Source organism: Octopus sinensis, linkage group LG21, assembly GCF_006345805.1.
Source record: "Octopus sinensis linkage group LG21, ASM634580v1, whole genome shotgun sequence".
NCBI classification, from domain to species: domain Eukaryota; kingdom Metazoa; phylum Mollusca; class Cephalopoda; order Octopoda; family Octopodidae; genus Octopus; species Octopus sinensis.
The window spans coordinates 7,575,506-7,600,268 of record NC_043017.1 but is presented as its reverse complement, the minus strand read 5'-3'; the positions used below and the strand labels follow the sequence as shown (position 1 = coordinate 7,600,268).

Genomic DNA, 24,763 nt, shown 5'->3' with positions numbered 1-24,763 from the left:
CTTTTCCACCTTAACCTCTTCACTCAAAACATGAAGTGAAATGAGAAGTGGTTGGCATTAGGAAGGGCGTTCAGTTGTAAAAACCATCTCAAAGCCTATGGTTGGAGCTTGGTGCAGCCCCCTGGTTCATTGGTTCCTGCTGAACCATCCCACTCGTATCAACAAGGATGTTAAATGCTGATGATGTTTCTCTTAAAATCTTGGAGGCCCCTGCCGAGTCATGTGTGCTGCTTTTCCTCCTCTAACCAAGAGTGCAAGCACACACACACACACACACACAGCTCAAATTAGGATGATGGAAATTGTTGCACCTGCTTGTTTGGTCATTTTAGCAAGCCAACCACATAATACTGACATAGGCTTGGTTTTAACCTGTATGTACCCACTGCAGTGTTAATGTCCTTACAAAATGAAAAGTTGTGTCTTTCCTTTCAAAACCAGAAAACATTGTAAGATAAACCTTGTTTCGCTGTAATTATGTTTTATTTACTTTATTTCAGGTTCCAATCACCTTATAGGTATGCGGAGAAATGGAGAAACAATAGGTGTCCGCCAGTCTTTAGAGTATATTTCTCAAGTTGCAACGCGCAGTGAAATTCTAGCTCTGAGTCGGAGAGTTATTGTGCATGCAATGGATCCTTATGAAGCCAAGTAAGTGAAATCGAAATTGTTAACATTCTTACTTGTAATTTAGAAAGGATTGTTTTACATTATTGAATTTGTCCTAATTCCTTTTACTTAAACATACATATAATGTATATATATATATATAATGTATGCTAGGCCACAAAAACCACTGGTGCTGGTGTCACTTAAAGAGCACCCAATGTATTCTGTAAACTGGTTGGTATTAGAAAGGGCATAGAAATAGATGGTGCAGCTTTCCAGCTTGACAGCTCCTGTCAAACCATCCAACACATGCCACCCACCATGGAAAACGGACATTAGATAACTCATATACACTATGCTGGGAATATCATTGTGGGATCGTATCTGAAATGAGATAGTCGAAGAACAGAGTTGGGTGAATGTGATCAGAGTATATCGAAAACCAAAGTGGCTCTGGATTGGGCACATCACAAGGTTCCTAAACAAGTGGGTTCCACATTGATAGAAAGATTTAGTTAAATGATTTAAGATGGAAAATTGTACCGTCAACAAAGAATTAGAAGTGTGTTGTGACCAGCAATGTATAACATATAATAGTCTGGTCATTGCATGTGATACAGTCAATATATGTATATTTCTTTGTAGTTTATATATATCTGTATAATTATTTCTCTAGCTATTGTATCCACCATCTCTAGCTATAATCTCCCTATTTAAATCTGTATAACTGTATCTGTAATAATAGCTTGTGTTTTTGACTTCAGATCAAGAGAAGAAACTCGTTCAGCTTTTACTGAAGAAGAAATAAAACGATTTGTAGTAGAAAAGAAGAAGAAACCATTGCATCAAGGAGTTAGTATATTATCTATTTCATATCACTACATGTATGGATGCGTGCAATGCTTGTTTGCTTACATTATTTTATATAAGAGACTTCAACGAACTGGTATAATTTCTAGTTTATATAAAAATCTTTCTCTATATCATTGGTTCTCTGATAGACTTTGCAGTATACAAGAGATTTGGCAAAAAAAAAAAAAAGTTACTGGCACACTTTGTAGGGAAAGTTGAAAAGAAAAAGAATTAGCTTAAAGTTAAATAGTGCACTGTTTCAGTATGTTTCTATGTACACAGACACACGCACAAACGCAAACAATTATATACATCTTGAGAATGTTATGTAAAAGGCAGTATTACCTTTGGTTATATTCCAACACATTAAAATTTTCCAGCTATGTATTTCATACACGACTACGTATAAAATGGCTAATTTATTTTGTGTCAGTGCTCTAAATGTTTTCCTCCTCCATATCTGCTCATTTCACATTTACTCAAGAAATTACAGTAATCATACTTACTCAAATAGCATCCTGAAGTATTCATTGAAATTATTTGTATTATTGAATTTTTTTATTAAGTGATGTTTGTATAAAGATAACTAAATCAATGATCCATTTTTCTTTCTTACTATAGTCTGATACTGCTAGTACAACCAATTATATGAGCACTCGAAGAACAGCAAATCACAGCTATCGAACACGGGCTAACAACAATGAAGAGACTAGTTGCAACCGTCTTACTGCCAGAGCTCTCTATGATACGGAAGAAGTAAGTATAGCTTCATCGTTGTATAGCCACAGTAACATAGGTACAATTTTGTATTGTCCAACCCATGCCAGCATAGCTGCATAGAAAACTAATGTTAAAGGATAATGAGGTACAGGCCTGGCTGTGTCACTAATGTAGGAACTGTAATATTTTTTTAATGAATCTCTTGAGTTGAATCAAGTTGCTTAAGAAAGTCATGTCCCAGAAGTCCTCCTCATAGTTGGTTTTTGAAATACAGGAATATGAAGAAATAGTCAGTTTAGATTGCCATGCAAATATCCTTCTCAAATCTAGTAAAGTTTTAGGGTCCTTAGAAATAACAACTAACAAATGATACATAAATTTTTTTATGCTTATTTCATATTTTTTTAATCCTACTTTGATTCACTGATTGATGACGAAAGAGAAAACTTATCTAGGTGCTCCAGCATGGTCTGTGACACAAAATGTCTTGACACTAAATGAAGAAATTACTGCATGAGGAATGTTGTTGAACTTATAAATTTTTTTCTTTCTTTTCTTTAGGAAGATGGCAGTACTTCTGGAACAGAATTATGGGATGATAGCAACAGGTACACCTTTTATATATATACAGTAAACTCCTGTTTATTATATCATCATTTCTCTTCTGCTGCTTTATTCTAACAGATATAGCCTGCTTCCCCACTCAATTCTGGCACCTTGTACCTTGAAGGTCATCTCTGATACCTCATCATCACTATTTTAATTGCTTTCTGCTCCTCCTCCCGATCCCCCCCCTCCGTCTTCTCTTCTGAAATATAAGCAGTCATGTACAGTCCTGGCCCCTTTCTCTCATATTTTACTTATCTCCACTTCATTTTCTTCTATAGTATAAAGTTGCTCCCATTCCCATGAAGTATTGCAAACTGCATGGTGATGTCATTAGTAACGGTTGTGGGATGAGACAAAGCACCCAGTCCATGCTGTAAAAGGGTTGGCATTAGGAAGGGCAAACAGACACTAAAGCATGATGCAGTCCTTTGACCTATCATATCCTATCAAACTGTCCAGCTTGTGCCAGCATGAAACATGGATGTTTAATGAAAATGGATAATATATACCCAAATGTCACAGTTTATAAACACTATTTGAAATCTCTACCTAGAGATTTTAGTCACTATTTGAGTTTCAAATTCAAACACTGTTTTTGCCTTGAAGCCTTATTGCTACCCATCAATAGAAACAACCAACAGCTTATATATTAACATAGTATATGAAGTCTCTGTGGAACTGGAAGATATTTAGGGAATTTATTGTGCTTGATTTCACCATTCTCTCACTTCTGTTCTTTGGTAACTGACCCCAATTCGTATTTCTACCACTCCCTCTTCATTAACACTTTAAAGTGATTTGTTTTAGAAAAAACAAGCAAGAAAACCTTGTACATTTTATCTTTACAGTGAATCTAGCGAGTATTCTGATTGGATGGGCGACCAGGGGATAAATTTACAGCCCCCCAAACGATCTCAACGAAAAACCAAAAAGAAAAAGAAAAAGAAAAAAGTGGTTTCAACTTCTGATGATGAGGACGATGATGATGATGATGCGGAGGGTAGTGATTTAACAAAGGAATATCAGAAACGAAAGAAAAAGCCTGCACAGAAAAAGAAAGGAAGAGCAAAAAAGGTCAGTTTGTCAACATAATTTTTTTCAGTCTGCTATATAAAATGTTTGTATTCTGTTACCGTAGGGATTTAACAATCATAAATGATTTAGCACAATTTATGAACATTTTAAGGTTGTTAATGACTAAGGTTTGTTCAAAATGGATTTTATCTTTGGAATGGATAGATCAGTGGTTTTCAACCATTTTCTGTCTGTAGACCCCTTTCATTCCTATTTTACTCTAGTAGACCCTCATTGCCATTCAATGTTTAAAAAAATCCCATTATATTTTTGTAATTAAATATTTTGTAATTAAACCATGGAGATAGATTGTTGATAGCATGTAGCCATTAAAAAAAAAAGTTTTTAAACATCTAAAAAATTTTATCTTTTTTTTTTGTCTCTTTCCTTCCAGAAGCGTCCAGAGAAAAATAGCAGTGATGATGATGACGATGATGATGATGATAACGATGGGATTACTGATGATTTTTTTCCTCCGAAGTGGCTGACCGATGTCTACCCACGCAAGGCACCTTATGTCCCTCAAATGGGGGATGAAGTTATCTATTTCCGACAGGGCCATGAGCAGTATGTGCATGCTGTGAAAAAGAACAATGTTTACAAAGTGAATCCCTATAAAAATCAACCGTGGCATAAAATTCCAAACCTCAGGGTGAGTCTGCACTTTAGCATTTTAGAGGTGTAAATTAAGGGGGTGGTGGTCACTCTAACTTCCTCACCTTGGGTATTGTTTGACATATATTATTTCATTTACCCTTTTATCTTAATTCCCAGCAGTTTCAGAACTTAAAATAAAATTCTAAACTGCAGTTTTTATCTCCAACACACACAAACATATATATAGGCGAGCTGGCAGGGTTTTTAGTACACCTGATAAAATGCTCAATGGTATTTTGTCTAAAAAGCGGCGAGCTGGCAGAAACGTTAGCACGCAGGGCGAAATGCTTGGTGGTATTTCGTCTGCTGCTACGTTCTGAGTTCAAATTCCGCCGAGGCCGACTTTGCCTTTCATCCTTTCGGGGTTGATAAATTAAGTACCAGTTAAGCACTGGAGGTCGATCTAATCGACTTAATTCCTTTGTCTGTCCTTGTTTGTCCCCTCTGTGTGTAGCCCCTCGTGGGTAGTAAAGAAATAGGTATTTTGTCTATGTTCTGAGTTCAAAATCTGCTGAGGTTGACTTTGCCTTTCATTCTTCTGCAGTTGATAAAATAAGTGCCAGTTGAGCAGTGGGGCTTGATGTAATCAGCTTACCCACTTCCCCAAAATTGCTGCCTTGTGCCAAAATTTGAAACACACCCACATATATCACCATCAGCATTTAACATCTGTCAAAGAAAAAACATTGTTTTACATCATAGGAATTTAGAAAGTTTGAAGGATGTGAAATAATTTTTAATGGTAGAACTCAAACCTATTCTTCCATTGCTCGGAGATTGTATAGCAGCAAAGATATTTCAAGAGGCCCTGCTCGTTAACCTGTACGACTCGGGTGAGATGGTAGGCGCGCGTACCATTGTAAATTATAGTGTATGAATATTGAGTTAAAAACCCCTTGGATAGAAAAAGCTAATGTTTCAGTGTTTTTCTGTTTAAATGACAAAATATTGTCTGACATTATTCATTGTTTGTTTTTGTTGTTTCAAGGAACAAGAATTGATGAAAATTGTTGGTATAAAATACGAAATCCGGCCACCTCGTTTGTGTTGTTTAAAACTAGCATTTATTGACCCTGAGACTGGACGTGCAAATGGAGGTGCTTTCAGCATCAAGTAAGTAATTTATTTACAGACCAGAGACTGTTTTCTTTGATGTGTGTGTGTTTGTGTTTGTATGTATATATATATATATATATATATACAGATGTATATATATTATCTTTTACATTTAGTCAATAAGCAAGTCTTTTTGTTTTTTTCTCTCTGAGTGGCTCTCATAAATGTTATCTATAAAAGCTCAACTGGTTGATGTACTAATTTTGGTGGGTCACTTGATCTATGATCAAGTGTTGAAGCTGAAACAATTACAATGTGGAAAGGACAGTGTATTAGTCTTTCAAAAATACATGCACTTATGGCACAGTTTCACTGCATCTGCTTGAAGACTAAAGGATGAGTGTAACTGTTTGCACCAGTCAAGGTTGCAGATGGATGGCAAAACTTCTTGATAATGTATTATGTAATATTAATGATAAAAAAAAAATTAAATTTTCTTTCTAAGCCACAGGCTCATCTAGGTTTACTGGATTCTGAGGTATATATATATTCCCACCTCCCTGAGAGAATCCCAGTTTGTTGAAGGATTATTCATTTTTGCCAGCTGAGTTGACTAGAACAATATGAAATGAAGTGATTCATAAAATGACTAGCATATCATTTCAACAGCATAATTTTATTTATATGGCATGTAAAAGGACACGAGCTGGTGATATGAAAAGGACACACAGTACACTCTGTAGAGTGGTTGATGTTAGAAAGGGCATCCAGCTGTAGAAAATGCAGCCAAAATGTGACTGAAGCTGCCGCAGCTCTCTGGCTTACCAGCTCCACTCACACCATCTAATCCATGCCAACATGGAAAATGGATGTCAAATGATTGTGTGTGTGTGTGTGTGAACTTCATTTGTCCTTTGTTTAAGCTCAGTGGTATGTATGTGGTCTCATATTGAAACAAGTAAATTTCAATTAAGCCACAAAGTTCACGTGTTGAGAATAGCAATGATGTAAATTACTTGGGCTAAGTGAATCTTTTCTGTAAGTTTTGATACTTTTGTAGACTTAAAAAGAAATGCTTACAACATACATAATACATACTGGTGTATGTTTTATGTATGTGTGTGTGTATCTATATATTTATGTGTGTATGTCTATATATGTATGTATATGAAAGCATCTGTCAAGTTGGTTGTGCACTCTATTGTGTCCCATCAATTTAATTTCAGATACCATGACATGCCTGATGTTATTGATTTCTTGGTACTCAAGCAAACATATGACAATGCAATGAAGCATAAATGGAAATCGGGTATGTAACTGTTTGGTTGGAAATTGTGTATCCATGGCTGTGTATGTGCTGGTGAATGGGTGTGGAGCTCATTTGCTGGTGAATGGGTGTGGAGATGTTGTCTCTATGTAACCTTAACCTTAACTAAAGATATTTCCAAGAGAAGCTTTTGAAATTAAAGCATTATTTGAAGTAACTTTGAAAGATTAAGCAAAATCATAAATTATTGGAATTCTTTAGAATTTAGATGATTACCCGTCTCTCAAACTTTAGAATTTTCTTGTGTTGCTTTGTAATGATGTGTGCCCTACTAAGATACATAATTCTTATTTTCAGGTCACAAGTTCCGCTCAATGATAGATGACATGTGGTGGATGGGCTCCATAGAATCTCAAGAACCTTTCCAGCCAGAATTTCCTGACAGCATGTACCAGTGTTTTAATGTGCAGTAAGTAAAATTAGGACATTTGTATCAGGAACTGTTGACTCTCGCAAACACAGAAAAAGATGTATCAGCAGTAAAAGAGTAAAAGAGAGCATGCTAATGTAAACCATTTTTGGTGTGGTTGTGTAGTGAGAAGTTTGCTTCTCAACCACATGGTTCCAGGCCAATTCCATTGCGTGGCACGTTGGGCAAGTGTCTTCTACTATAGTCTTGGGCTGACCAAAACCTTGTGAGTGGATTTGGTAGACAGAAACTGAAAGAAGCCTGTCATATATATGTATACATATATTTATGTATATGTCTGTGTGTCTCTGTTGGTCCCTTCTCTTAATCATTGCTTGACAACCGGTGTTGGTCTTTTTGTGAAATTGCTAAGTTATGGGGACATAAACAGACCAATAAGAATCATTTGACAAAAATGCTTGAAGGCGGTGCTCCAGCATGGCTGCAGTCAGATGCCTGAAACAAATAAAATAATAAAACTAATACAAATCTGTTCTCCTCCTCATTGATATTCTATTAAACATTTCATGTTCTGAGTTTAAATCCTTGTAGGGGTTTATGTTTGCCTTTCATTCTCCTGGGGTCAGTTGAATATATGCAAATCAAGTACTGGGGTTATTGTAAATTTGTGGCCTTGTGCCTATTTTTTTTTTTTTTTCCACGAGTCTCATTGAGGGAGCTTGAAAAGCCTCTTTGACTAAAAGTAAATCTAGAATAGAGACTTTATGGCATTTGGCTTAGTCCCATTGTGTGAATTTATGCTCTGTTTGGACTGTCTCCTTGTGGACAATAAAAATAAGGAATTGTAATGCACTGAAGTTCTATTGACTGTATTTCCATACAAAAACTGATCATGCACCCAAAGACATAATCAATCATTTGTATCCCTGTGTCTGCATTTCTCTGCTTTTTCTCTTTAATTTCTGATGTTATCATTTTATCATCAACACTAAATAAAAGGAGTATTTGCTAATATCTGCTCTGCTTATGTCAGAATTGTCATAGTTATTTAATAACATCAAGGAAGATTACTTACGTATAAAATGAGGCTTGGTCACTATTTTAACTTTTTTCAGTGATATCTTCTTATCCAGTACCGTCTTGTATACCAGTAACTTTTATTGTAATATCTTGTATAATGATGGTTTTATGGTGATACCGTGCATAACAATAACTTTTGTAGTATCTTGTACAACAGTGGCTTTTATTGTGATATTTTGTATAACAGTAGTCTTTATAGTTGAATGTTGTGTAATGATGGCTTCTAAAATATGATGATGGTTTGTTTCTATTTCAGCTGGGATAATGGTGAAATGGAAAAATTGAGCCCCTGGGATATGGAGCCAATTGATCCAGATCGTAAGTTATTTTCACAATATTTTAATTCTGTGGTGTGTTAAGACATCCAGAGAACACAGTTGTAGGTTTAAAATGGATGCAAACTGTGATTCAGCACTAGCATAATTTGCTGAAGATTCTCTTTTCTTTTTTGAAGGACCAGGCATATCATTGCTTTTGTCTGTTTCAGTCCTATTTACAGTTGAATGGCCAGCAAATAGGTAAATTATCTGTCTGCAAAAATATCTGCTCCAACAACTGGTATGCAAATAACCCAAATTTGCAGAACTATTCAATCTGTGTTCTTAAACTAAGAGGAAACCTAAACTAATTATTTAATTTAATAACCTATTACTAACATTTTGAAGATGAACTAATCAAGAACTAACGTTCTTTTTTTTTTTTTTTGTTATATTCTAAATTACTAATGAAATCCTAACTTTGTACTAAAAATGTGTTAGCTTGATCATCCACTCTGCCCCACCCCCCATTCTCCTCATCAGTACACTCATTGCCTTTTCTCTCTCCTCTCTCTCTCTTACTCTCCTTTCCTTATACACAAGCTCTTATATGTGAGAGAGAGGCAAGCTTGACAGAAGTGACATCTAACCATCTTAACAGCTTCTAACACTTCTGATATTATCTGGTATTCATTCAGTCATAAAAATCTTCATCCTCATCATTGATGTTCTGCTCCACATATCATTGTACTTCATCTGTACTGTTATCATGGTGTACTGTGTGGCTTGTCAGCAACATCAAAACTATTGCCAGCAGGCCGGGAGCATAGTGTACATGCATGTTGTCTAGTAAAATCCAATTTGATATTTCCCTGCTTGAAACCTTATAGTTTGTTTATTACATTTCATTTATAGGTGTTTCTCATTCAACAGGTCTTCCAACAGAGCTTGGTGGAGGAGTAGAAGTGACCCCAGAAGAAAGAAAATCTCATTATGTCCCCAAAGATGGAGAGTGGCCCAAAAATGGTCGAGATAATGAGTGTGATCGTATAGTAAAGGGTTTGGAGTACGTAATGGCCCACTCTATAGCGGAGCCATTCCTTACACCTGTAGATCTAAAAGCATTCCCACTTTATGCAAAAGTCATTGAATACCCGATTGACTTGACGACCATTAAAGAACGATTAGAACATAGATTTTACCGGTAAGTGTTATCGTTTCTGTTAGTTTGAAAGAATTTCTTAGTTCAGCCAGTGGCATGCCAACAAAAAAAAATCACCTTGAATTTTAAAATAATTATTAACATAAATCATGTTAATGTATTTATTGAACATTTTTGTTTTATCTATATATCTCTATATTAATCTATATCTATCTATCTCTATCTATCTATCTATCTATATCTATCTCTACCTATCTATCTATATCTCTGTATATCTCTATCTATCTCTGTCTATCTATAAATGACATAATTTGTGACAACAAAATTGATATAATTCCTGATAGCATCTGTATTTTAAGCTTTTAATTCGTTACAAAGGAAGGTAATTTAACTCTTATAAAATAATGGGTTGAGCTATCAGTCCACTGTTAGAAAGAAGATGGCCAATTTCTTTTAAGACTATATATATTTATGTATATTGGTAGAAATGCATTTAAATTTAAAAATAGGAGAGAAAAATACTAATGCTGTTTAGGTTGTTCCCTTATGTATCCTGTAACACAGCAGTTAAACAAATAATTTACGTATCTTGTAAACAAATAGAAATTGATTCAACTCTTAAAGGCTGTGTCCCAGCTTCACTGTAGTCTAATGTCTGAGACTTGTAAAAAAATTTGGTAGGTGGAAATTGAAAGGAGCCAATTTTATGTATGCATATTTGCATGTGTTTAATCCTCTTGACAGCAGGTGTTACTTTGCTTATGTCCCCATATCTTAGTGGTTCAACAAGAGACTTGTAGAATAAGTACTAAACTTAAAAACACGAAGTACTGTGTTTAATTTGATTAAACACTTCAAGGTAGTGACCCAGTCCATTTGACTGAAACAGGTAAAAAAAATTCACCTGTGATTCAAACATGTCTCTCTCTTACCAGCTGGTTGACATCCTGATACCCACTTCATCGTTGTAATTTTTTTTATAAGAAAGCTTATGAAATGAATTTTACTATTAAAATTATATCAATGTAAATGCTTATCAAATGTCAGCTATAGCTTAATTTGCTGTTTCTATTGCAGACGGGTAAACTCAATCCAGTTTGATGTTCGATATGTGGAAACTAATGCTGAGAGGTTCAATGAACCAAAATCACAAATAGTTCGTTCTGCTAAAATCTTAACCGAAACTCTTCTCAGGTATATTAGGTAAGAATTGAACTTCTTCATTTCTCTTTCTTAAACTTCCAGCCTCCCACCGGGGATGTGAAGGTCTGATGCATGGGTCTAATTCTGTGTGTGTGTGTGTGTGTGTGTGTGTGTGTGTGTGTGTAGCATGAGAGGCAAGAGTATGATAGAGAGGAATAATAGATTTCTTGCTATAGAGGAGATAGATGGCTACACCAGCTGGAAAAGGGGAGATGCTGGTGATGATGAGGTACGTCTAGCATCTCATCAGCATCATCTCTTTTTGCAGCTGGGGCCCACAATGTATCTCTTGCATTTTTGTGATGAGAAGAGACAAGATATAATTTGACCTTCAGCACAGTAGGATGTTATTTGATGGAGATTTGGCTGCTACTTCTAACAAGTCAGAGGTTCCCTTATTGGCTTATATATGAGTTGGAAATTTGTGTCTGCCGAGCGTGGCCGTCTGCCAGCCTCGTCTGGCACCTGTGTCGGTGGCACATAAAAACACCCACTACACTCACGGAGTGGTTGGCATTAGGAAGGGCATCCAGCTGTAGAAACACTGCCAGATCTGACTGGCCTGGTGCAGCCTTCGAGCTTGCCAGACCCCAGTTGAACCGTCCAACCCATGCTAGCATGGAAAGCGGACGTTAAACAATGATGATGATGATCAGTTGTCCCTTAAAGTTTTATGAAATACTAAGCTCTACTAAATAGAAAATTTGGTACCTGCTGACTATACTATTCTTTCTCATTTACAGTGACACTAATTGTTATGACCCTCGCCCAATTTTAGCTGAATTGTGGGGCGAGGATGATCACCAGGCTAGTGAAAGTGATGATGATGAAAGTAGTAGAGATTCTACTAGCCGGAAGCGTAAACTGGTATGTATCTTACTTAAACCCTTTGCTCCCTATCATGCATAAGCTATCAACAACTTCTCTCCACTCATCTTGATTCTGGCCTGCCTTTTCTAACCCTCTCAAGTTGGATTCCTGCTTTTTCAGTTCCCTAAATATCCTATCTTATTTGTTTCCCTGGCTGATGTATTTGTAAGAAGACCATACCTTTTCAATTACAGGTACAATCCATTTAATGGGCCTCTATACAGTTTACTTTTACTTACTTTATCCCTATGCTCCCTGTAGAGTATAGGCCATTGATGATTTTTCTCCACTGATCCTCTATCCTGGACTGTCTGTTCTGCTGCTCCTCAGTTGGATCTCCACTTCCTTGCCGCAACCTCTTGGATTTGCTGCATGGCATCATATGGCTCCTTGAGGGAAGGCCTTTGCCTCTTGAGTTGTCATCAATATTTCTGTAACTTGATTGTGTAAGAAGTGGTGATGGCCCTATTTTTACCTTTTTTACCTCGAGAAGAGGTGGTCCATATTAGCCTTTATCCTTTGACTTGTCCAGCATGTAAGGCCCTACTAGGAGCTAGAACTGCACTGGCATAGCTCTCAGGGTCATTGAGGAACACAAACTACCACACTGCCACAGGGACTGTTCATTGGGATAGGATCTGATATATATGCCATGCTATCAGTTGATCACTTACTCTAGAAGTGACAGTTTTTTTCTGTCATTAGTTTGTCTTCTATATTGACTACAGTAGTTGTTGTGGGTTGTCATTGTTTTAGGTATCTGTGTCTCTGGGTCTTCAGTATCTTCCAAATATGTTATGGTGTTGTTATTTAGTTGGCATTGGTCCAACAGAATTATGAGTGGAAGGAATTCTAGCTTTGACCTTCCAGGCTGTCTCTAAGGTACAATGCACCCAAGACCATATCAAACAAGACTATAAGGTGTAAGTAACTTCAAGGAGATTTGGGGTGTATTTCTAGTAGGGTGAGTAACTGTGTAGAGGCTCCTTTGTTGGCTTGAGTGGTCACTGTGCCAATCTGTGACATGTATTCAAACATACAGGTCAGTAGTATGTTCTTGTTTACGGTATGGATGAGTCACAACTAGTAACTGTATACAAGTACTGACACTGTATTAGTAACATTAGCAATGTGACAAACTAGGAAGCACTTTACCATAAACGTAATTGTTCAAGAAATCTTATTTACGTGGTTTTATTTATCTTGGTTGTAACTATTTTGCTTCCCCTGCAGATGTCTTTGAGAAAACCATGAACATTATACAATTGAACTTTAGTTTCATAGTTTGTATAATCTATCAATATAAAGATAATGTAGATATGTCTTCGACGACCCATTCATTCTTATATTTTAATATCTCTACAGCGAGCTACAACAGCTGCAAACAAAAGACGACGTGCTGAGACCCAGCAAACTGACCCTGATGCCTGGAAGGAACAGTGTCGAGACTTACTGGAAAGGATATTTGAATGTGATGACTCTGAACCATTCCGAACTCCAGTAGATCCAGAAGAATACCCTGTAAGTATTGTAACTTATGTAGCTTACATTGTCTGGGACATCCTGTGATGTTATGTTGCCTGGGACCTTCTCTGATGTATGTTTCTTGGAGTCCTGTTGCATATGTTGCCTGGGGCGTCTTGTGACTTATGTTGCCTTGGGTGTCTTGTGATTTATGTTGCCTGGGGCGTCCTGTGACATGTTGCCGGGGGAGGGGGACGCTTGGAATGTATGTTGCTTGGAGCATCCTGTGGCTTGTGTGGTCTTGGATGTCTTAAGGTTTGTGTGCTCTTGGACGCCCTGTGGCTTGCACACAGTCTTGTATGTCATGTGTATCTGTGTCTCTATTCCCACTGCTTGACAACTGGTGTTGGTTTGATCATGTCCCTGTAACTTAGCAGCTCAGCAAAAAGTACAGATAGAATGAGTACCAGAGGGGACAAACAATGACAGATAAAGGGATTAAGTCGACTGCATTGACTCCAGTGTGTAACTGGTATTTAATTTATCGACCCTGAAAGGATGAAAGGCAAAGTTCCGCCGAGGTCAACTTTGCCTTTCATCCTTTCGGGGTCGATGAATTAAGTACCAGTTACGCACTAAGGTCGATGTAGTCAACTTAATCCTTTTGTCCCCTCTATGTTTAGCCCCTTGTGGGCAATAAAGAAATAAGAATGCGTACCAGATTGAAATTTTAAGCACAAGGATTGATTTATTTGACCAAATGTTCTTGAAATTTCTGCAATGTTCAACTAAATCATCAAAATTTGGCTTTTAGGATTATTTTGAAATTGTCGAAACGCCTTTGGATTTTGCTACTGTGCAAATGCGGCTACATAAAGGAGAATATGAAAATCCCCTTGATCTCAGTAAAGATGTGCGGCTGATATTCCAAAATTCGAAAGCCTACAACACAAACAAACGTTCACGTGTAAGTATCTTTCTTTGTTTTTATTTAATTTTTTTTTTGTTCTATATCAGTGTTTCTTAATTTGGTGTCTGTAGGCCCCTGGTGGTCTGCAAAGGTCCGTGAACTAAATTCAGAATTTTTTTTATAAATATATATATATATATATATGGATAAGGATATTAAAAGGGATCCATGGGAAAACTATTTTTAAATAAAAAGGTTGGGAGTTGCTGTCCTATATCTTTGTGTTTATTTTATATCTTCGTGTTTCTAGTGAGATGGTTTATAACAGATCTTCATTAGAACAAGAGAAACAAGTGTCTATATGGTCTTGTCTCTATTCACTTGATCTAAAATAAAAACCAAACCTTTTTTGAAATGCTAGCCGTATGAGACACAACCCATCATCGGGCGGGCCACATTACTAAAATAAAATGTAATTTTTAGTTAGGTCTACTATACTGGCAGTCCTGCAGTTTGCACCTGGCTGCAGTCTGTCTCCATATGCTTTAGAGTTAACTCCCCTTAAACGAGTGCCTACGCGCACACACTCGTTTTCACTCTGCTTTACATATATGTAAGCATTGCTAGAAAATATGCATTTGCCACTTTGCTCTTGAGAAGGGAAGCCAAACTTCTTTCATCAGGACTTGTCGCAGGACATAATGCACCTTCTTACTGCATATGAATACGCATAAGTTATGACTATTTTGAAAGAGCGGTTGAGATAAGACTTTACATAATTCTGTTTTTTTTAAAAAATTTTTATTCTGTAACCTGTACTTTTTGTGCTTTATTTAAATATACATCTCAAGCCCACGAGTGTTTATCTACCTTACTACTTCTGTCTGTCTTTCAGTGTCTGTCATATATATATATATATATATATAATATATATATATATATATCACTGTATTGACCAGACTATCAGATGTTACACATTGCTGGTCACAATGCATGAGTGTAGCACATTTGGTCTTACTCAGCTTTGCTGTAAGCACATTCTTTATTACGATAAATGCCTTCCATCCTGCTCTTACTCTCTGAGATTTCAGCATCCATATCTTGCTGCATATTCACTGTATGCCTTAAGTAAACATACCTCTTCCCACATCTTCAGATTGAATGTACTTTACCTTTTCCAGGCCTACTGCTGAGCTATGGCTATCCAGCTCTCTCAGTAAGGTCTGCAGCTGATCTGTGGCTTTCTGCAATGAGCACAGTGTTCTCTGTGAATCGGTGGTGTGTTGTTCATACCACCTGTCCAGTCACTGTCTCTGATGACCATTTCTGGACATGTGCTTGAAGAGCTTTGGAGAGATGCTGTCTCTTTATTTGATGCCCTTCTTGATATATTTTAAAATATATGCTTGATGTTCTAAGGCAATGGTTCTCAGCCATTTATTACTTAAGGAGTAGATGGAAATGTCACAGCACAGTTGATACGAAAAATTAAAATTAGCTTAAAAATCATACAATTTTAAATGTTATGGCACAATACAATAAATTGTTGAAAAGAAAACGGTTACGAATGTATTTCATTGTAGTATTCTGTCAAGGCAGTTCCCCAACATGACTGCTGTCCAATGACTGAAACAAAAGATTATACTTATTTCTTTACTACCCACAAGGGGCTAAATACAGAGAGGACAAACAAGGACAGACAAACGGATTAAGTCGATTATATCGGCCCCAGTGCGTAACTGGTACTTATTTAATCGACCCCGAAAGGATGAAAGGCAAAGTTGACCTCGGTGGAAATTGAAATCAGAACGTAACGGCAGACGAAATACCGCTAAGCATTTCGCCTGGCATGCTAACGTTTCTGCCCGTTTGCTGCCTTTGATTATAACTTTGTTGGTTACAGGTTTCCAACCTGCCAACCATCCCTCATAGGTTTATTTGTCTCTCTCTCTATTTTCTTTTTGTTCTTGTATATTTAACTTACTTTTCTGTTCTGTATTTCCTTCATTTTCCTTCTCCATTGTAGATTTATGCTATGACATTGAGGCTATCAGCTATGTTTGATGAACAAATTAGAGAAATTATTAGCAACTGGAAAGCTGCCGTTAGAAACAGCAGATCAACTAATTCTAGTCAGAACAGGTGAGTGACATGATAATGATATTAGCTAATTAAGAGGAGAACATACATAAACATGATGCTTCAGATTTATAAATGGGGATGGACTGGTGAAATGAAATGTTCTGGTTTACATTCTATACTCCAGACCACTGTATAATTGTAACTATCTTAAAAATGTAATTGTGTTTTGTGGTTATGTGGTTAAGAAGTTTCTTTTCCAACCACATTGTTTTGGTTTCAGTCCTAGTGTGTGCTACCTAGGTTAAGTGTTTTCTATTAAAGTCCCTGAACTAACCCATTGTGTACAGATGTGTGAATCTCTTAGTCTTGAATGCATGATTATTGTAAATAAATTTCATTTATTTACAATATCCTGTGTAAATAGTAGATGAGTACAATTTTGACCATGTAGGATACCAGTGCTCTGCTAGTGCTGTTGGGATTGTGTGTGTGTATGTGACCGCGTGTGTACTGTTGGCGTTTTTTTTTTTTTTTTTTCCTCTGTCTTCCCTTCTCTGGATCTTTCCTTCTCCTATGTTTCCGACGAAGAGCTCCGCCCGAAACATTAAACCCTCCTTCTTTCGTTAGGGTCCAATAATACTATATTTATTCCACGTCCTTGCGTTGTGTTTTTTTGTGCTTTCATGTTTGGATTAACTTTATATATATATATATATATATATATATATATATATATAGATAAGTATTCCATGTTGTTCTCTTAATATGTAGCCTTTCATAGATAAGTCCAGCTCCTTCTCCAAGTTTATAATTTCTTAATAGTTTTAAAGCTGGTTTCTTTCTTTATAAGAGAGAGAGAAAAAAAATATGATTTCAGTAAAAACTAATTTTCTGTTAACCCCCACTTTTTTTTTCTTTTTTTTGTTATTTACTACAGGAAAAGAACTTCCAGGAATTCAGTAAAATCAGATGGAAGTTCTACAACCACTACTAGAAACCGAACTTCTGCAAACAGTAACCACTTGGGTTCAACGTCTCATACGGGCAACCACCCATCGACATCTGGCTATCTTGCACCGTCCAGTTCCGGTCTCACTACATCAGTGGTCAACAGTAGAAGTGGGCGTGGCTCAGCGACACCGTCCAGCAGCAGCAGTTTCAGCAGCACTAGTAGTAGCACCAGTAGTGGTACCAGCAGTGGAAGCAGCATTGGCAGTTTGAGCTGCAGTACTATTACTAGCAGCACCAGCAGCAGCACCAGCAGTAGAAGCAGCAGCAGTGGCAGCAGCAGGTTGAACGGTTATTCCAAGTCTACATCGAGTTCAGCAGCAGGCTCCTCATCCCCTTCCTCCTCCTCATCCTCAGGCAGCAGTTCAAAACGAGGAAGCGGTAGCTTAAAGGCTAATCACAAAGTTGCAGCTACAGCAGCATCTGCAGCAGTGATGTCTCAGTCAGGTAGATCAGCATTAACTCTGTTGTTTACATTAATCCCAAGTCTCTGGACATTATTATCCTATCACAGTGCAGCACCAACTTTTCCAGATATTTGGTTTAGGATTGTCCATCCGTCCTTTTTCTATGCTTATTATTCAAGGGAGAATCATAAGAGTTGATTCCTCAACCACCTCCTTCTTTAGGGTCTTGTCAGAAACAACCATCATTACATTCTCCTACTGGAGTCCCAAAAGGGACCAACTGACATGGTAGATATTATCCAGCCACCTTGTTCTTGGTCTGTCCCCGAGATCTTTCCCTGTGACATTCTATGAGTTCATCTTCTGATGAGTCAAGTAGCACCATGTCATGTACAACTATCAGCTGACCGATCTTACATTCACCAAATGTGAGACCACTTGCACAACAGCTGCACATTTCAACCCAGTTCATAAACATTATGGAAAAGATATCACCCTTTCAAAAATCCTACCCAGACCTGTACATGGATCATTTCCTTTTCCATTTTCTCTATTTGCTTGGTCTGGAGGGAGGGGTTGGCCCCAGTTGTATCTCGGTGAGATTGATGTCCTTAATGTCCCTCTTGAACTATTACAGACCAACACCTGCAAGAAAGTTAGAATCAGGAATTGAGTTCAGCTGACATTCTTGGGGAAGAAAAGCTTTGTGTAGTGTTTGATATAGTTTTAGGGTCTGGGAGGGGAAGAGACAAGCAGGTGTATGGGTCTCTACAAGTTAATATTTACCTTGTTACACAACTCTCCAGGTTTAAAGTTACCGATTTCACAATTTATGATGGATATATAGGTTATTTTTGTTTTTGGCAGCATGGAATCCTCTTTGTAAGTTGCTGAAAAAATAAAAACCTATGGGTCCTGATTTCACCAAAAGACTAAATCCTAAATATAATTCCGTATATATCACACTTAACCCTTTCGTTACCGTATTTATTTTGTGATGCTCTGTGTTTCTTTCAATTAATTTTGAATGTAACAAAGAATTTAGTAAAATAACTTAGTTGTCATTAAGCTGGTGTTAGGAACATAAATTGTGACTAAGGTTTGGTGAGCAATTTTAATTCAAAACTTACGAAAACAAGATGGTTTCAGCTGGGTTGGTACCAAAAGGGTTAAGCCATGTTGTGTTAATACTGTAGTAATTAATACTCCTTTTAATTTTGGCACAAGATTAGCAATTTTGTGGAAGTGGGGTAGTCAATTATATCTCTCTCCAGTGCTTGACTGGTACTTATTTTATCAACCCCCGAAAGGAGGAAAGACAGTCAAGTGTAGTGGCATTTGAACTCGGAACATAAAGAGCCCATAGAAATGTTTCCGAGTGTTTTGTCTGCTCTGCTTTACCATAGTAATTTATATTCAATGCTGTGCCAACCTTGTACCATTAAGTTGTGCCTGACAAAATGTTTATATTTTAGTAACTTTTTTCTGCTATTGTTTGGTAGTTCTGGTTGTTGAGAAGTGAGTCCTAATGAGTTGTAAGGATTGTGAAACTAATTGCTAATTAAAAAAATAATGTTGTGTTTAGTTGATGGATTAATTGTTGTGTCTCTTTGTTGTAGATATCTGTGTTACCTCCAGTGGTAGAGTTGTAAAGAAGAAATCTCTGGTTGAAGCGTCGAGTGAAGACAGTGATCTTGATGAGATATCTCAGCCACTTGCAACACACGTATCACCACGTGCTACTCTGAAAAGACGGCGCAAAGAAAGGCTTGGCAATGTCGACGATGATGACTCTGACGAAGAAAAAGTAACAAAAAAGAAGAAAGTGAAACATAAAAATGGGTCTTTGAAGAAGATGAAAATGAAAATGAAAATGAAAATGAAGAAAAAGAAGAGTAAAAAGAAAAAGAAAGCTGTAAAAAGTAGATCAGGTGATGTGATGTTCCGTCTTGATTTCTTCCCTTTTTCAGTTGTGTTCTATTTGTTAATTGTGAAGTGAATGTCTTTACAGATGGTATGAGACATTTGGCACTGCCTTTGTGGTGCTATGTATTTGGTGTTGCTGGACTCGGTACTGACTTATTTAACATTAAGTATTTCAATGTTTCTCTCTCTCTCAACTCTTCTTCTGTTTGTGTGTGAGCATATTCCTCTGTATGTGTATGAGGAGAAGGAAAGTGTTTATGTCACTTGTGTTCAATAAAAAAAACAAAAATTGCCATATCTCTCCATTTATATTTCTGGTCAGTTGTGCAAGTGTTTGCGTCCAGTGACAAAAGGCACTGTTGCCAAAACAGGCTGATTGTCCAGTCAGCTATGCAAATGACCAGCATCCAAACAGCCTTGCCCAAATGTCTCATTCTGCTTTACCAAGCCTCTACTAATTATCCATCCAAATAGTCCAGGAAACACAGCCTATAAATAAATATGGTATTGAATATCTCGAATGCTGAATTGTTAAATAGTGAGGCAACATAAATGAGTTTGTGTGGTTGTTGCCTCTCACGTGCAACATTCATTTTCTGTCAGAAAACAGTTTTTACTGTATGAGTTGCCACTGCAAGAAATTTGTACAAATAAATATCTAAAACTTTGTTCCATTAATTTATTGGGTGCACATTTGTAAATATAACATCATCATAATCACCATTTAATGTCCACTTTTCATGCTTGCATGGGTTAGACAAAGTTTGTTGAGGTAGATTTTCTACAATTAGATGCCTTTCCTCTCACCAACCCTCACCTGTTTCCATGCTAAGTAATATTTTCCCATGACCAGACATGTTTTTCATGGAAGACTGAAAACAAGGAAAATGGTTGTATGAGGATGTGCTTGTTCACACACACATACACACTGGGATTCGTTCAGTTTCCATCTACCAAATCAACTTACAAAGCTTTGGATGGCTTGCTGCTGTAGAAGGCACTTTCTCAAGATGCCATGCAGTGGGACTGAACCCAAGAACATCTTATTGGAAAGCAAGCTTCTTAACCACACAGCTGTGCCTGTACTTTTACATTAGAGGAACCACTCTCTATGTTGCACTACCTCTGACACTTTCTGCTTCACATCCCTACTACCATTGGCAATGTTAGGATTTGGATTCTTAAAGTCTGTCTGGTATCTTAGCCTCGATTCAGATATTTATGGAATGTTAATTCACTAAATCTCTCATAATTTAGTTAATTAAAACATGAAAACAGAATGTATTCTTAGAAATATAGTTAGAAAGGGGTTAAGTGATCCATAAGGTTGGGTTTGTTGAGGGTTCACAAATCAGTTGGTTACTGATATGTTTTTTTTTATATTCTCATTATCTTTTATGCATTTCAGCCCAAAGGCTGTGGCCATGCTGGGTCACTGCCAGTATAACTACCATTTCAGTGTCCATTCTCATACGGTTGTCTTTTGGTGAGGGGAAAGTTTGAGGTTGCTGTCCCTGTTGGAGTTTCTTGTAGCAATGTAAGCTCCTCTGGGGTCTTGGACAGCAGAAGGTCTAGGTGCTTCTTGAAAACATCTACCTCCACTCCATGTGGATCTTGAGGTTTTTTTGCCAACGTATTAAATAACAGTGGACCTTTGAATCCCAAGCTATTGCAGTACCTGGTCCTTGCTCTAGATTGGATGGTGGGATCTTTGGAACAGTGCAGTGGCATCTTGCTTGAGGGCTTACATAACTTTTGGTGCCAGTTCTCCAAGGATCTTCTATATGAATATCACTGCATATCTTTCTTCCATCTTCACACCAAAGAGTAGTTGTAATTCTTTCAGTCTCTCCCAGTAACTCAACTCTTTCTTTGATGCAGTTTTCTTGTTTTACCATTATTCTTTTTATTCTTGGACTGTGGCCATGCTGGAGCACCACCTTAAAATTGAATCGCTTTGAATTATTTCTTTATTTATTACAACTTTGTATTTTTTTTCTTTTGTGTAGACAAACCACTTCCGCTGACCAATGGACACACAAAACCATATCGGACGCGGGCGACCACTGGATCTCTAAAGCCACGCAAGTATGAAGAGGAGAATGAATTACCTTTAAGGCGCCACAAAAGACGTCTTCGTCAGCTGAACCTGTCATCATCGTCAAGTACATCGTCTAGTTGTAAGAAGCGTAACTCGAGATTTAGCAGCAGCAGCTCAGCCAGATCCACAAGTTCAACTTCCAGCAAGAGCTCTGACTCTGCGTCTTCATCAGATTCTGAGGTCACCCCACAAAGTGATTTACTTACAGACAATGATACTATGCCCAGGCGGTCAAAGCGCGCGGCGACGCAGCGCAGCACCCGGGCCACTCAGAACATCTACGATGTATCGACTCCCGAGCGCCGAAACAGACGTTCGCGGCAGGGTGGCGGTGATGACGACGAGGGTCGTTTCAACGGTGACAGCAGCCACCAGTCTTCATCGCAGTCTCCTGTTATGATGACACGGAATCAGGGTCGACGAACTGTTCGGTATCGTGAGGATAGTGACTTTGAGTATGGAGATGTCAGTGATGACTCGAACACGTCAAATTTATCTGAAAGTGGTATTATCTCCCGTAGTCGGAAAGGACGTTTAAGACAAATGTCTCAGAGATCCAGACACAACTTAGTAGGGGATTAAACAAAAAAAAAAACAAAAACTGGAAATTTTTTTAATTTTATTTATATAAACATATATTTTTTTTTTATCAAGTTTATTTTTTTTTTCAAACATAGCTTGAAAGTTTTTTTTTTTTTCAAGAAGGAAATAAATTTTTTCTTTCTATTTTTCTTTTCATTTCCCCCCATTTATTTATTTTATTTTATTTCTTTTTTTTTTTTTTCAACTTTCCCTTCCTTTGTCCTAAATACGGGCTGACAAAAATAAAAAAAACACACAAAAAAAAGAAACAAAAACAAACTAACTATAATTTGTTAAAAAAAAAAACCTCAACAGAAGCTTCTGAAATCCAAGTGTAATAAATGTCTGCACCATTGTCTTACTAAATCTGCCATCCTTTGAACAAATATGTCTCCATTATTATGTTACCTTTTGTCATTTGTAATATAGTGCAGCTGAGATAGAACACCAACACCTACATATACATAGATACACTATTACATCACACACACACACACGTATAGACACATAGATGTATCATCTTCCACCACACTGTACCATAGACATTGCAGAAACACAGCATATTACATACATTACATATTGTACTTTCTCTCTCTCTCTTTATATATATATATATATATATATATACATATAATGTTATATACATACATATATATATATATATATACACACACCTCACTGTATATTCTTCATACCACTTTATCCCATTCCACTTCATATTCTGTTTCTTCCATTTCCTAACCTCTTCCTTCTTTCCTTCCACTTGTTAAACTTTCACACTATATCGTATAGAGACACTCCACACTACCTATAGACATACACACAGACACCTAATTACACAACCTACAAACTATACTATGCATTATCTCACTCATGCACACAACACACAACACAACATACACCTCACAACACAATGCAACATGTACAACACAGACATATTTGAGTTCTGAATTTCAATCCAGAAAGACAGCAAAATGGTAAATTGATGGTCTTGTCTGGGCTTTGTGGTTCTTTTGTAGTGTGATTGTTATTTTCTATGAAATGATTCTAATTCTATATAAATGTTGATTCCATCATTGCTCTCTTCTCTACAATCATTCCGTTTTAGAGAGATTTCAATGGAAGAAATCACTTTCTCTCTCTCTCTCTCTCTGAAGGGTGATGAATTGGTGGAGCACTGGACAAAATACTTTGCCGTGTTTCAGTTTCATTTCTATACACTGTTGGTTCAAGTTGGGGGTCATTTAGCCTTTCAGTGGACTGGACTATGTACAAAAGTTGGTCTTGTGCCTAGTCAAAAGGGAACTAAATGTTTTAAGGAGTCTTAATTTCATGCCATGAACAAACTAATGCATAATTGATAACAATAAAATAGCTCTGGATCATATGTAAGGTGCATAACATACAAAATCTTTCTATGCATTAAAATTGTATTAATTCCCAAAATTTGTATGCTTGGAGCTAAATATTTTCAGGGGTCTTTTCATCTCATGCCATGGACAAACTTAAATACAATAAGTAATAATAATAATAATAATGGTAATAATAAAATAGCAATGAATTCTCTATAAAAATCTATGCATTGTTTAAAATTGTTTAAAACATCCAAGATTTGTATATCCATTTCTAAATGTTTTTTATCTTTTTGAAAATAATGTAAGGGTATTTATTTATTTATTTTTGGTGTTGTTACACAGCAAGAGCCTTCAGTTCTTTCTAATGGCTACTAACTAATTTGTTTTTCATTTAATTTTAGTTAATTGTTATAAATCAAGGTCGGTGGCAGAATTGATGGCATTGCCAAACTAAAATCCTTAGTTGCAGAATTCTTCCAGCTTTTTACATTCTGAGTCTAAATCCTGCCACAATCAACTTAGCCTTTCATACTTTTGGTGGGGGTTGATAAAATAAGTACCAGTCACGTACTGGGGTTGACGTAATGAACTTGCTCCTCTTCAAACTTCTCAGCCGATTTGAGTAAGCTGGTAGAGTCGTTAAAATGTCGAAAGTACTCTTTACCTTCTGAGTTCATATCCCACTAAGGTCAGTTTCACCATTCATTCCTCCAGGGTTGGTAAAATAAAGTACCCTTCATGTACTGGGTTGGGAGTTGATGTTATTGAAAACCCCCTTCTCTTCAAAATTCCTGGCCTCAGAAACAACTTATGTAAATTAAAAAAAAAAAAAAAGAAAAATATGGGTTTGTTTAATATGGAAATCCAATTTTCAAATCTTGAAAAACATCAGTGATAGGAACTCTGTAGGTTTTGAGAGAAATTGTTTTAGCTACAAAGTGTTACAAGATGATTTTTTTTTTCAGCCTAGCTTTCATTTTTGTTTTATACTTACCAACTTCATTTAATTTAGATAATAATGTTTTTCCCTCTTAGCATCTGTCTTGCATCTTAAAGGAATTCACATGCTAACCATTCCCTAC

At 36.9% G+C, this 24,763-nt stretch overlaps 1 protein-coding gene across 2 annotated transcripts in view; it reads left to right on the top strand.

The window, feature by feature from the left end:
- LOC115222972 (PH-interacting protein) overlaps positions 1–22,338 on the top strand; it is a 56,887-nt gene extending 34,549 nt beyond the window's left edge. The window contains exons 17-35 of one of the 2 annotated variants that reach the window (XM_029793393.2): positions 501–651; positions 1,374–1,461; positions 2,083–2,217; positions 2,743–2,789; positions 3,639–3,864; positions 4,259–4,516; positions 5,510–5,634; positions 6,804–6,886; positions 7,202–7,313; positions 8,611–8,672; positions 9,545–9,815; positions 10,851–10,976; positions 11,720–11,843; positions 13,212–13,367; positions 14,125–14,277; positions 16,247–16,362; positions 17,240–17,757; positions 19,337–19,648; positions 21,653–22,338. In XM_029793393.2, the coding sequence (XP_029649253.1) occupies positions 501–651; positions 1,374–1,461; positions 2,083–2,217; positions 2,743–2,789; positions 3,639–3,864; positions 4,259–4,516; positions 5,510–5,634; positions 6,804–6,886; positions 7,202–7,313; positions 8,611–8,672; positions 9,545–9,815; positions 10,851–10,976; positions 11,720–11,843; positions 13,212–13,367; positions 14,125–14,277; positions 16,247–16,362; positions 17,240–17,757; positions 19,337–19,648; positions 21,653–22,326 (3,737 nt within the window). In that variant the 3' untranslated portion in view covers positions 22,327–22,338. Of the gene's footprint in view, positions 1–500; positions 652–1,373; positions 1,462–2,082; positions 2,218–2,742; positions 2,790–3,638; positions 3,865–4,258; positions 4,517–5,509; positions 5,635–6,803; positions 6,887–7,201; positions 7,314–8,610; positions 8,673–9,526; positions 9,816–10,850; positions 10,977–11,719; positions 11,844–13,211; positions 13,368–14,124; positions 14,278–16,246; positions 16,363–17,239; positions 17,758–19,336; positions 19,649–21,652 lie in introns of both variants that reach the window. The other variant, XM_029793391.2, reaches the window with a different exon arrangement.
- Positions 22,339–24,763: the final 2,425 nt, after the last annotated feature.